This window comes from Mesoplodon densirostris, chromosome 17 (genome assembly GCF_025265405.1).
Source record: "Mesoplodon densirostris isolate mMesDen1 chromosome 17, mMesDen1 primary haplotype, whole genome shotgun sequence".
Lineage (NCBI taxonomy): Eukaryota > Metazoa > Chordata > Mammalia > Artiodactyla > Ziphiidae > Mesoplodon > Mesoplodon densirostris.
The window spans coordinates 15,737,177-15,750,584 of record NC_082677.1 but is presented as its reverse complement, the minus strand read 5'-3'; the positions used below and the strand labels follow the sequence as shown (position 1 = coordinate 15,750,584).

The following is a 13,408-nucleotide window of genomic DNA, read 5'->3' as shown; positions in this document are numbered from 1 at the left end:
GTAAGGCGGCGGCCGGCCCGGCCTCGCTCCCGGACAAGGACTCGCGGGCCCGGCCTCGCCGCTCGGCGCCGCCCCCGCAGTCCACGCCGGCCCAGCGCCCGGCTCCGGCCCGACTTGGGAACGGCTCCGGGCGGGCGAGTCGGGCGGCGGCCCCTTTCCCACCCGGGGTGAGACCCCTTCGGGTGGCATGGCGGGCGCGGGCCGGGAGCCCTGATTCCTCGCCCCAGTCGCGGCGGGCGGGCGACGGGCAGGCCGGTTCCGCCTTTGTCCGGAGGCCGCCGGGTCCTGCGCTCCCGAACCGGGAGTGACTTCGGGCGCTGGGACCTGGGGGAGCCCGAGGGACTAGGCGGTCCCGGCCGGAGCGGGAGGGGGGTGGCTTTAAAAGGTTTTCCGAAAGGAGGAGTTAGCCTCTCCTGGGACGCCTTGGCTGTAGGCTCTGTGTGTTGTTTGTTTTTTGTTTGCGAGTGACAGTGGAAAGGCGGTTTGATTGTTTTGTCGAGTGATGGAGTAGGCCATGCCTGGTAATCCAAGCGTAAACCTTAGGAGGTGTGTTTGCAAATTGAAAGGAGAAATATTGCCAGTATTTCACAGAAATATTAACGTTCACTGGAGACTTCCGTCAGACTACAAACTATCATCCTGTTCTGGATGAAATGTATAAGCTGGAATTAGAAAAAAATTTAAAAACCCATTTACTCACTAGCATTTGTGGTTTTCAGAAGTTTTCACTTGCTACCTCTCCTTCCTTGCAGTTTCCTTAGAGAAACTTCCTCCTGTACTTTCGCAAACGTGGCTGGACCCAGAGCTCTTCCTGTCTGTGCTTTACAGAAGTTTGAGGCTTCCTTCCTTCTAGTGGGTGGAGGGCGGGGGTTAGTTGCACAGCCATCGGAGGCACCGGGGGCCCAGGGGCTCTCCCTCCTGGAGGGCATTTTTCCATGTTTCCATTATTGAGTCAAGATCTTTTTTTCTTCAATAATTTGCTTGGCCCTAACTCTGTTTACTGCTTCAATACTTTTGTTAACTTGATCTCAAATTGGATTTGCATGTTTTGGTTGGAGTGACAAGCTCACTGTTTTTGTTTTTGTAAACCGATGTTACACCTTTGGAACTGGGGAGAATGGGAAGCTTAATCAGCCTGCCCTCCCTCAGGGGCTTGGAGCTTGGCTGCACTCTCAGGTCCGAATATGGGTATTGACAGATGGGTCTTCAAAGTCTCCTCCAAAGCCACTCCCTGCTGGCTGTCTAGCTTTTGCCAATCCCCACACTCTGTTGTTCTATGGAATTCCAATATGCAAATTAGGGACACGTTGGCTGCACAAAACATAACTATGGTATGTTGGTTTTTTAAAAAATAAATTTATTTATTTATTTTTGGCTGCATTGGGTCCTCGTTGCTGCGCATGGGCTTTCTCTAGTTGTGGTGAGCAGGGGCTACTCTTTGTTGCGGTGCGCAGGCTTCTCATTGCAGTGGCTTCTCTTGTTGTGGAGCACGGCTCTAGGCATGTCAGGCTCAGTAGTTGTGGCGCACCGGCTTAGTTGCTCCACGGCATGTGGGATCTTCCCAGACCAGGGCTCGAACCCATGTCCCCTGCATTGGCAGGTGGATTCCCAACCACTGCGCCACCAGGGAAGTCCTTATGATATCTTTAAAACAATAAAAAGATCAAACGATTAGCACCCATATATGAGAAACCATTGCTGAACCAGCAAATTCTAGTTTTTGCTTTATTTATTTTTGCTTTTTGTTTTAGCAGACAGATATAGGTATCAGAGGATTAAGAAAAAAGTCATGGGAAATACTTAGTTGAGACCCTTTGATCTCATCAAGAATTCTTTTTTTTATAACTATTTATTGAAGTATAGTTGATTTACAGTGTTGTGTTAGTATCAGGTGTACAGCAGAGTGGTTCAGTTGTACAGATGTATCTATGCTTTTTCAGATTCTTTTCCATTATAGGTTATTACAAGATACTGAATATAGTTCCCTGTGCTATACAGTAGGTCCTTGTTGTTAGTCAAGAATTCTTAGCTGTTCTGCAAGCTGGGGGTGGTGCGCGAGAGCTATGTCTTGAAACCTAAGCAAAGCTCTAAGGCCTGCTCACCACTGTGGTCCCTGGGCTGGATCTACTCAGTCACTTGCTGAGCTGTCCCTAGTGTGGCTGAGGGCCAGACTGATTCCTGGGGGAAGTCTTGCGTCCTGCCTTTCTCCCTCTGCTGGAAGGCGTCCAGACCTCGCGTGGTCTGAGGTCTCCAGGAAGCTGCACACATCAACCTCCGGATCTGAGCAGGTGCCCTTTCAGAATCTCTCACTAGCTCCCGTGGTCTCCGTGCTGCAGTGCAGACTGCACAGCCTTCTCAGCTTTGCACCCAACATGTTCCCCAGTAGGTGCAGGGCTAAGACCAGTGGACGCTCCCTGCTCGTCCTTTGTATCTTCTGGCTCACTGTGGGTGTGAAATACATTAAAACAAAGAAACAAACACAGAACCTTGAATAAGCAGCGTACCTGCTACGTGCCAGGAGCTTTACATAATTTAATCCTCTCAGTGGGCATGTGAGGTGAGTATTTTACTGAATGAGAAAAGAACTCTCAGAGGCAACAGTGACTTGCCCTAAGATCCACTGAGTTAGTTCAGAAGAGCTGGGAGTTAAATGTCTATTGATCAGACTCCCAAAGACTGTGCTTTGTTCACTCTGCTGGAACGCTTCAAAAATACAGCAGTCGGGGCTTCCCTGGTGGCGCAGTGGTTGAGAGTCCGCCTGCTGATGCAGGGGACACGGGTTTGTGCCCCGGTCCGGGGAGATCCCACATGCCGCAGAGCGGCTGGGCCCGTGAGCCATGGTTGCTGAGCCTGCACGTCCGGAGCCTGTGCTCCGCAACGGGAGAGGCCACAGCAGTGAGAGGGCCGCGTACCACACACACACACAAAAATACAGCAGTTACCAGTGCCAGACCCTTTCTGTAGTGTAATATGTATGTTCTACGTATGTTTATGGAACATCCTCTGAAGATGAGTACACTGAGACCCTCAGTAGGTGGTTGAGAAAACTGCGACCTGTCCAAGGTCACACAGTTGGTAATGGGTAGAGCCAGACCACTGCTCTTTCCACTGCTCAGGTGCCTCTTGCTTGTTTATACAGGCACAGTCTTCATGGGCCCCTTATGACCGGATAATATGTTGTTTTCCTAAGCAGTGTGGACAGGTCATTTGTTTCAATTCACAGAAGCATCTGTAGCCTCAGCTAATTTAAAAAGTAATGTAAGGTTAGTGGTGTGTAAAGTGGCAAGTTGCCAGCTTATACTAGAAGATTTAGAAAATGTGTATTTTCTTTCAGCTTTTAGGAATTTACCCTTGGGAAATAATCAGAGATGCATAAAAATGTAATGAACAAGGATGTGCATCTCAGCAGTATTACATATATATTATTTATTATTATGAAGTATAGGGAAAAATTGGAAGCAGTCTGAATGTCCACCATAGGGAATGGTTAATTAAATATGACACGCCCTAATCAGCATGAGGCGTGGTTAACCATAGGCTGCTAAGTGAAAAAAAGCAAGTTATAAAACTATAAATATCTTGGTCTCATTTTATTTTAAGGTTATATCCACACACACTGGCTGGTCTGATTACGAATGATTTCATTTTCTTTTTTAGACTTAAAAAATGTTTTCCAGATTTTCAACAGCATATTACTTTTATAACAGAGAAATGTGAACTCAAAACAAAACGTAAGAGCTTATTCAGCGAATGCCTAAGTTGTTTTAACTATTGACTTTTAAGTAGTTGAAATTATTCTAGCTCTGAGTAGAGAAGCAAAGCAGCCTAAACTTGCCTGTCCCGTTGAGCTCATAATCCCTTGGAATCCCTGAAGGGAACAATTACACCGTGTCTTCACTGGGAGCAGCAATGCTTTACGTGTGCACATTGTTCATCAACATAGTAATGGAATGTCCTCTGGCTTCAGCTTTAAATTCACATCCTTATGCTTGGATTTCGGTCAGATAACGTGCAGTTTCCTAATCAGAACTATTATGTAGTTATGCTGTGTAATGTGGTATCAGGTACTCTCAAGTTGATAAAGTATTTGCTTCTGGAAAAGTGAAATCTTACTCATTGGCAAAAAAGAGATTTTTAAAATAGCTTAAACTCAATTATTTGGTTTTGCATATGCAGCATTAACCAAAACATTTGTAGCCAGGCCGCATTAAGTGCCAGGAATGTGAATGTGTTACTTCAGATGCAGAGGAAAGCGTGGAACTCCAAAGTCTTTTCTCTGAGGTGCTGAAGTGCTTGGTGGAAATCTCTTACACAGTGTCTTCGACCAGATGGTTCAGCAGTTTTCTTCCCATTAAAGCTTATTAACCATATTATTTAAACTTACTAATTTAAGATATTAGTAATACAGTCAGACGTTTCTCTTAGAAAATAATTTTTTAACACTCATGTTAAAAAGTATTGGTTATGTTATTATAAAGGACTTTTTTGACAGAGTGTTTCTGCTTATGTTCAATTTAACAAAAAATAATTTATATACATTTCAGAGTTGCATGGAGTTATATATGCCTGTAACAGATTTCTTTATCTTTTTTTATTAGACAAGTAATAAAGTTGTTAAATATGGGTAAACCAAAAGAAGGAACTTGAAATAATCAGTAATCCTTTACCCGTAAACAATTACTTTTGGCACATCCTGTGTGTGTGATTGTGCAGGTGTGTGTGTGTGTGTGTGTAACCGTGCTGTGTATATACACTGCTTTTTTCTATATTAATATTATGAGTATCTTGTAATATATTGTCAAATGCATACATAATTGCATTTATGAATATTTTTACTTAAGAATGATATATAATAATGTTCTAATTGGTTATTTACTTGATACCCATTTTTAACCACATTATTTTATTTATTTTTTAAAATTTAAAAAAAAAATTTTAATTTATTTATTTAATTTATTTATTTTGGGCTGTGTTGGGTCTTCGTTGCTGTGCACAGGCTTTCTCTAGTTGCAGAGATCGGGGGCTACTCTTCGTTGCAGTGCGTGGGCTTCTCATTGCAGTGGCTTCTCTTGTGGAGCACGGGCTCCAGGCACGCGGGCTCAGTAGTTGTGGCCCACGGGCTCTAGAGCGCAGACTCAGTAGTTGTAGCACATGGGCTTAGTAGTTGTGGCGCACGGGCTTGGTTGCTCCGCAGTATGTGGGACCTTCCCGGACCAGGGCTCGAACCCACGTCCCCTGCATTGACAGGCGGATTCTTAACCACTGCGCCACCAGGGAAACCCTAACCACATTATTTTAAACTCAAAGGGATTATTATTTGTCATAACCTGGACCCTCACTAAGATGCTTTCCTTTGAGTTTCTGTTTTATATTATAACTTTTGAAATAACTAGTTACTCCTCAAAAGGATAGAAGCATGCCCTACTTTATGGCAAATTCGACTTTCTAGTAACTAAAGTGAATAGAAACTTCCATTATATTTCGTGATTTTGACAAATAAAGGGGTTTGACTTATCAGTCTTTTGGGTTCCAACTCTAAAATTTGCTTATTTATGTAACTTCCAGTACATAATAACAAATTATGAGGATTAAAGGTTTGGTCCTAAAGACCTAGCTGGCATTTTTGTGATTGTATTATAGTTAAAAAACATTTTTACATTTATAATTTGCCTAAGTGACACAATCCCCTGATAAAAATTCAAAAACCACGAAAAGTTAACAGTCTTCCTCCCATCCTAGTCTCTCTGTCACCCACTTCCCCCTCAGAAGTCACCAGTGCTTCATTCTAGAGAGTCATGCGCATGTGTCATACACAGGTGTTTGCGTAAAATATATTGTTTTTTCCTTTTTAAAGTATAAACTTGTAATATACTATGCATACAGAGTTCTGAAACTTGCTTTTTTCACTTAATCTGTGTGGGGGGATTTACCATATTTCATTAAGTCTACGTGCACATTCTCTACCCCCCCACCCCCCTGGAAGCAGGATGAATCTTCAATTTATGGCATCTTAGATGTTATCAAATACATAGTCTCCTGATTCTTTTTAATGACTGAGTTGTCATTCCTTGTGTGGATGTACATTTCCCTGTTGATGGACATTTAAATTGTTTCCTATCTTTCGCTTTTATTTTTTTTTATTTTTTTATTTTTTTCTTTTTGCGGTATGCAGGCCTCTCACTGCTGTGGCCTCTCCCGTTGCGGAGCACAGGCTCCGGACGCGCAGGCCCAGCGGCCATGGCTCACGGGCCCAGCCGCTCCGCGGCATATGGGATCCTCCCAGACCGGGGCACGAACCCGTATCCCCTGCATCGGCAGGCGGACTCTCAACCACTGCGCCACCAGGGAGGCCCCTATCTTTCGCTTTTAAAAAACAACAATGGGGCTCCCTGGTGGCGCAGTGGTTGAGAATCTGCCTGCTAATGCAGGGGACATGGGTTCGAGCCCTGGTCTGGGAGGATCCCACATGCTGCGGAGCAACTAGGCCCGTGAGCCACAACTACTGAGCCTGCGCGTCTGGAGCCTGTGCTCCGCAACAAGGGAGGCCGCGATAGTGAGAGGCCCGCGCACCGCGATGGAGAGTGGCCCCCGCTTGCCACAACTAGAGAAAGCCCTCACACAGAATTGAAGACCCAACACAGCCATAAACAAACAAACAAACAAACAAACAAACAATGAATAACCTAGTAGCATATCGTTGTCCACATGTGTGAATTTGTCTGTGGGATAAATTCCTAGAAGGGCATTGATTGGATCAAAGGATTTGTGTGTTTATATTTTTGATAGATGATGATACATTGCCCTCCATAGCACTTGTCCCTCCAGTGATGTGTGCAAATGCTTATTTGCCCAACACGTCACCAGCACAATGTTATCAAATTTTTGGGCCCTTGCCAATCTCATGGATAAAAGGGGTATCTTGATGTTGTCTTAATTTGCCTTTTTCTTATCATCAGTGACGTTGGGCATCAATTAATGTGTTTAAGAGTCATTTGTAGGGCCTCCCTGGTGGCGCAGTGGTTGAGAGTCCGCCTGCCGATGCAGGGGATACGGGTTCGTGCCCCGATCTGGGAGGATCCCATATGCCGCGGAGCGGCTGGGCCCGTGAGCCATGGCCGCTGGGCCTGCGCGTCCGGAGCCTGTGCTCCGCAACGGGAGAAGCCACGACAGTGAGAGGCCCGCATACCGCAAAAAGAAAAAAAAAAAAGAGTCATTTGTAGTTCCTTTTCTGTGAACTTTCTGTTAACAGTCTTTGCCCATTTATCTAATGGATTATAGGCTATTTCCTTATTGATTTGTAAGAGTACTTTATATATTAAGGAGACATATATATTTGTCTCTGATGTGAGTTACAATTATTTTTCCCAGTCTGCCATCTTTGCCCTTGGTGGTTTTTGCCATGAAGAATTTGTGGGCATGCGTTTGTGTGGAGGGGAATTGATCAATCTTTTCCTCTAATGCTAATGGGTTTAATGTTTTTCTTAGAAAGACTTTCTCCACTCTGAAGTGATTTAAAATTTTTTCTTGTAATTTTTTTCTAGTTCTTTCGTAAATTTTTAACTCAAATATTTGCTCTATCCAGAATTTATTTTGGTACAATGCATTAAGTATAATCTTACTTTGTTCCCCCCGCCCCCAGTGGGCAACCCAGGTGTGCCAGTGCCATTGATTGAGTCTCCATCCACACTTACTTTGCATCTGTTTGTGTTTTTTTCTGGATTTTCTTATTGTTTAAAAATCATTTAAAAATTTATATGAGTGTTATACACAAATTTAATCTGGTGGTAAAAATGCACTCAATAGTGAGGTGTATAGTTTTGAAAAAGGGCCCTTTGCTTCTTTTTCACCCATTCCCTCACACTTTTTCTGAGATAACCATCGTTAACAGATCATTGAGTATCCCATTTAGACCTTTTTCTACTACTTATATGTGTATATATACACACATCTCTTTATCTATTTATACATCTATCTCACATGTAGTTTGAGGGATATGGAGTTTATATCTGTCTGATTACATTACATGCAATATGCTGCCAGTTGCTTCCTTCCCCACTAGCCCTATGTCTTTGAGTTCCGTGATAGTTCATGTAGCTCTACCTCACTATTCGTTTTAACCCCTGCATGGATTTCATAGTATGAATGTATCACACTTGATTTAACCACTTCCCTATTGTTACGTAGCTAGGTTGTTTGCAATTTTTTCCTAATTTTTATTTATTTATTTATTTTTGGCTGTGTTGGGTCTTCGTTTCTGTGCGAGGGCTTTCTCTAGTTGCGGCAAGCAGGGGCCACTCTTCATTGCGGTGCGCGGGCCTCTTACTATCGTGGCCTCTCTTGCTGCGGAGCACAGGCTCCAGACGCGCAGGCTCAGTAGTTGTGGCTCACGGGCTTCGTTGCTCCGCGGCATGTGGGATCTTCCCAGACCAGGGCTCGAACCCGTGTCCCCCTGCATTGGCAAGCAGATTCTCAACCACTGCACCACCAGGGAGGCCCAATGTTTTCCTAATTTTAGCAAGGCTTATGAAGTGTGTAGCATTGCTTCTCTTTAACTTGTGATAAATCTAATTCTAAAATGTTTATTTATGTGATTGACTTACTATTGTGCAATTCATGGGGAAGAAAATCTGGACCACATTGAGTGATATGTTATTAATATTTTGTGATGATCTTGTTTTTCTAGATAAAATTTGATGCTGGGACCCTCCTTCTTAGTACGCACCGTCTAATTTGGAGAGATCAGAAAAATCATGTAAGATCGAGTTTTTTTGCTTCTGTTCTAGGTTTTATGTCACTGATTTTTTTTTCTTTCTTTTTTTCTTTCTGGCAAAACTATAAATACATGTGATAAATTTTTGTTGGCAGATGTCAGAAGAGTGTGTTCCATATGGTCTCCCTGAACGGGGCACAGATAGAGGAGTTAGGGTCTGGTCCCTCATTCAACCCTAGCACAGTCTTCAGCTACTGTACAGAGAATCCTGGCGGCTCCTGGTTTTTAAGCACTAATCAGATTCTCCCTCACACCCAAGTGTCCCCATCAGTCAGGGGTCCTGAAAACAACCCGTTTGGAGGTCTGCTGCAAAGTGCAGGCTTCTACCTAGATACTGAGATGAACTGCCTCTCCGTCACTCAGCAAAAGGGGACCCCCCCCATTTTCGCATTTCTAGGAAGAGAGGACTCAGTGATATGTATAGACCTGATATCTTTATTCCAAAGAGCTTTACCTTGAATGTGTGTGTGTGTGTTTGTGTGTAAATTTCTGTGTTGCCAGTAAAAGAAACAATCTTTTCTATGTTATTTTTTAAATTGCTGGCTGCCTCCCCCATGAAATTTTAATTCCACAGGTAAACTATCTACTGTACTGAGGCTCTTTGCATGTCACTAACTGCTACAAACTCTGACTCTTTTTGCCCCCCAAGAACCAATTTTTCCCCCTCAGTGGTGATATTTTTTTTTTTGTTATTTGTTTTTTTGTTTTTTGCGGTACGCGGGCCTCTCACTGTTGTGGCCTCTCCCATTGCGGAGCTCAGGCTCCGGACGCACAGGCTCAGCGGCCATGGCTCACGGGCCCAGCCGCTCCGCGGCATGTGGGATCCTCCCGGACCGGGGCACGAACCCGTGCCCCCTGCATCAGCAGGCGGACTCTCAACCGCTGTGCCACCAGGGAAGCCCCTAGTATAATTTTTTCTTTTTTGATTATCATATAAAGGAGTTAATATCAAAACCCTTAGACCTATTAAGTGCCAGGCCTTTATAATAATTCTAAAAATCAGATATACTAATAAAGGGAAGCCATGTTAGTATTTTCTGTTAAAAATTAATTGTGGGTGGGTGAGTGAAACATAGAAAATTATAAAGAGGAAAAATCAGCTCTATAACACAGTCTTTAAAGTCATTTTGATTTACCTGCTCTATCTTCTGTTTTCCATATAAGAATATATTATATGTAAACAATTTTCATATAAATACTGCTGTTTAAAAGATATAGCTCCTGTAAAAACAAAGGTTGTTACAGCTGCTTTTAAACCTCTTATGTTCTTCCATGCAGCAAACTGCTACCACAGTATTGTCTTCATTCAGTTTTTCCTTAAGTTTATTTAAGGAAGAAAAAAACATTATTATTTTCTATTGTTATAATTACTAAGGACCTTAAAGATATGTGGCACCCCATTAAATCTATAAAACAAGGATTTCTGACGAGTGTTACGGATTGTGTTTTCTTTTGATTCCCTCCCAGGAGTGCTGCATGGCCATTCTTCTTTCCCAAATCGTGTTCATTGAAGAACAGGCAGCTGGAATTGGGAAAAGGTAAGGTCTGTATATTACAGTCTTTATGCACAAAATCATCTCCAGTCAAGCTGTCCTTGTTAACTTGGTTGAGTCATTGCTCAGTCAGTCATGGCCGTGACTGTGTGTGTGCAAGTGAATCAGATGATTGTGTCTGTTGGTCAGAGCTCCCCTAAGAAGGTATTGTCCTGGGGGAGGAAGGAAATAGGTGAGGGAGATTTAAGAAGCACAAACTTCCAGTTACAAAATAAATGCGTCATGGGTATGAAAGGTGCAGTGTGGGAAATATGGTCAGTAACTAAGTAATAGCTTTGTATGGTGACATAGCGTACCTAGACTTACCATGGGATCATTTTGAAATGTATAGAAATACAGAATCACTCTGTTGTGTAACAGAAACTAACATAGTATTGTAGGTCAGTTATACTTCAAAAAGAAACAACCAAAGTCATGGAAAAAGAGATGGGATTTGTGGTTGCCAGAGGTGGGGTGTGGGGGGCAGGGAAAATTGGAAGAAGGTGGTCAAAAGGCACAAACTTTCAGTAATAAGATGAATAAGCAATAGGGATGTGATGTATTGAAGACAACATGATAAATGTAATTAACTCCACTGTACGTTATCTATGATAGTTATCAAGAGAGTAAATCCTAAGAGTTCCCATCACAAGGAAGAAAATTTTTTTTCTATTTCTTTAATTTTGTATTGGATGTTCACTAAATTTACTCTGGTAATCATTTCATGATGTATGTAAGTCAAATCATTAGGCTCTACACCTTAAACTCATACAGTGCCATATGTCAATTATATCTCAAAACGGGAAAAATATGTTTTTAAAAAAAGAAGGTATTATCCTACTGTAAACTCATTGATAAATGGAAGTCATTCTTAAAGCATCAATCAAGTACTAAAGTTGCTGTAATATCCTCAGGTCATAATAAATAAGTGTGGGCTGGCTGTCACTGTATATATCTCCACAGACATTTGCTTTTTTTTTTTTGAGGGGGGGCATGCTGCGCGGCTTGCGGGATCTTAGTCCCCGAACCAGGGATTGAACCCAGGCCCTCAGTAGTGGAAGCACAGAGTCCTAACCATTGGACCACCAGGGAAGTCCCCAGACATTTGCTTTTATGTGTCTGTGTACGTATCATTCAGTACTTAAAATCATAAGTGACCCGTCTGAGAAAAATACTTGACTTGGCTCCTATTTCTAGTTGACCATAAAGTTTCTCAACTTCGACTTTTTAAGATATCAGTGTTGAATAGAGTATCACAAGAGTTATTGTCCAAACAGGGACATTTCTTAGAGTAATAAGGGACACTGCTTATAATGAGATCAGGCAAGCATAAAACTGCACTGTCCCAGGCAGACCAGGAGATGTGCTCACCTTGGTTTAAAGCCACAGGTTAAAACGTTTCTGTTTATTCAAGTATATAAAACATTTTGGCTTTATACTTTAGATGCATGTGATTGAGGGCAACTTATGAACAAATATTGCTGACAAGGAATTTTTTTCCATGTGGGCTTATCTTCAGCTTTTTTTTTTTTTTTTTGTGGTACGCGGGCCTCTCACTGTTGTGGCCTCTCCCGTTGAGGAGCACAGGCTCCGGATGCACAGGCTCAGCGGCCATGGCTCACGGGCCCAGCCGCTCCATGGCATGTGGGATCTTCCCAGACCGGGGCACGAACCCGTGTCCCCTGCATCGGCAGGTGGACTCTCAACCACTGCGCCGCCAGGGAAGCCCTATCTTCAGCTTTAATGTAGTTAGATCCTTCAGTAGAAGGGAAACAAATGTTAAACTTCCCTGGAAATGCAGTGCATCCTTAATTATAATGTTGTAGCTAGCATAAAAGATTGCTTATTTGACATAAAAGAAACTAACCAATATTTTGAAAAGATTAACAAGGCATAGATTTTTAGAGTAGGCTATATCTCTGATTTATATTTTCCACCTTGTCACTTTTCTCCATCTTCTTGAGTTTTTTCTCTTTGTTTTTGGTATGATCGACAATACAATATTATATCAGTTTCAGGTGTACAACCTAGTGATACCTAGTATTCGTATATACTGCTTTATATATTGCTTTCCTTATTAAGTTCTACAAACTTGGGCTTCCCTGGTGGCACAGTGGTTAAGAATCTGCCTGCCAATGCAGGGGACATGGGTTTGAGCCCTGGTCTGGGAAGATCCCACATACTATGGAGCAACTAAGCCCATGTGCCATGGAGCAACTACTGAAGCCTGCGCGCCTAGACCCCGTGCTCCACAACAAGAGAAGCCACCGCAATGAGAAGCCCAGGCACCGCAACGAAGAGTAGCCCCCGCTCACTGCAACTAGAGAAAGCCTGCGCGCAGCAACGAAGACCCAATGCAACCAAAAGAATAATAATAATAATAAATTAATTAAGAAAAAATCATATTAAAAAAGGACCATTTAAATAAAAAAAAAAGTTCTACAAACTTTAAGGTGTTCCAGATCATTTGACTTTTTCTCTGCTGTGTTCTAAGGAAATCTAAACTCTATAACAAAAATAGTTAAATATTTACCTTCACATTAGTGTCTATTTTTTAAACATCTCCAGTGAGGAGGAATTCGATAATATGCCAGGTTCACTTTTCTCAAATATTCTCTTTAGCTCCCAGTTCCTCCTCTCAAATAATTACCATATCTCATTGAGTCAAAGATGTATGTGCATTTTCACCTTTTAACATCTCTGTACTCAAGATGCTTCTTTGAATTGGTGGATTTTAAACTTGGCGAAATGTGGTAATTGAATCACCCAAGAAGTGAATATATGAAAAAATTAGCATGGATCTTTTTATTCTGACTTTGGGATGTTTAAACTTAATTTTGTATCATCTTTTAGCTTTTCATTGGGTTTCCTTTGACAAATTCTGATAGTTAAGGCTCAGGTTTTTTAGTTTTAAAGAGTGTATGATGCTTTTGCTTAGTCACCTGATCCTAATTGTCATAGTTTTATTGTTTACCTGACAGTTCATTTCACACAGTCCTGTGATTCTGCTTACACAGTTTTATTTGCTCACCTCACTTAAAGATGTTCATCACAAAGGAACCAATGAAGAGTCTGTACAAGCCTGGCTCCAGGTCACTAACCAAAG

At 42.4% G+C, this 13,408-nt stretch overlaps 1 protein-coding gene across 1 annotated transcript in view; it reads left to right on the top strand.

The window, feature by feature from the left end:
• VPS36 (vacuolar protein sorting 36 homolog) overlaps positions 1–13,408 on the top strand; it is a 33,928-nt gene that overhangs the window by 169 nt on the left and 20,351 nt on the right. The window contains exons 2-3 of the mRNA XM_060080250.1: positions 8,684–8,752; positions 10,238–10,308. Of these exons, the coding sequence (XP_059936233.1) occupies positions 8,684–8,752; positions 10,238–10,308 (140 nt within the window). The remainder of the gene's footprint in view (positions 1–8,683; positions 8,753–10,237; positions 10,309–13,408) is intronic.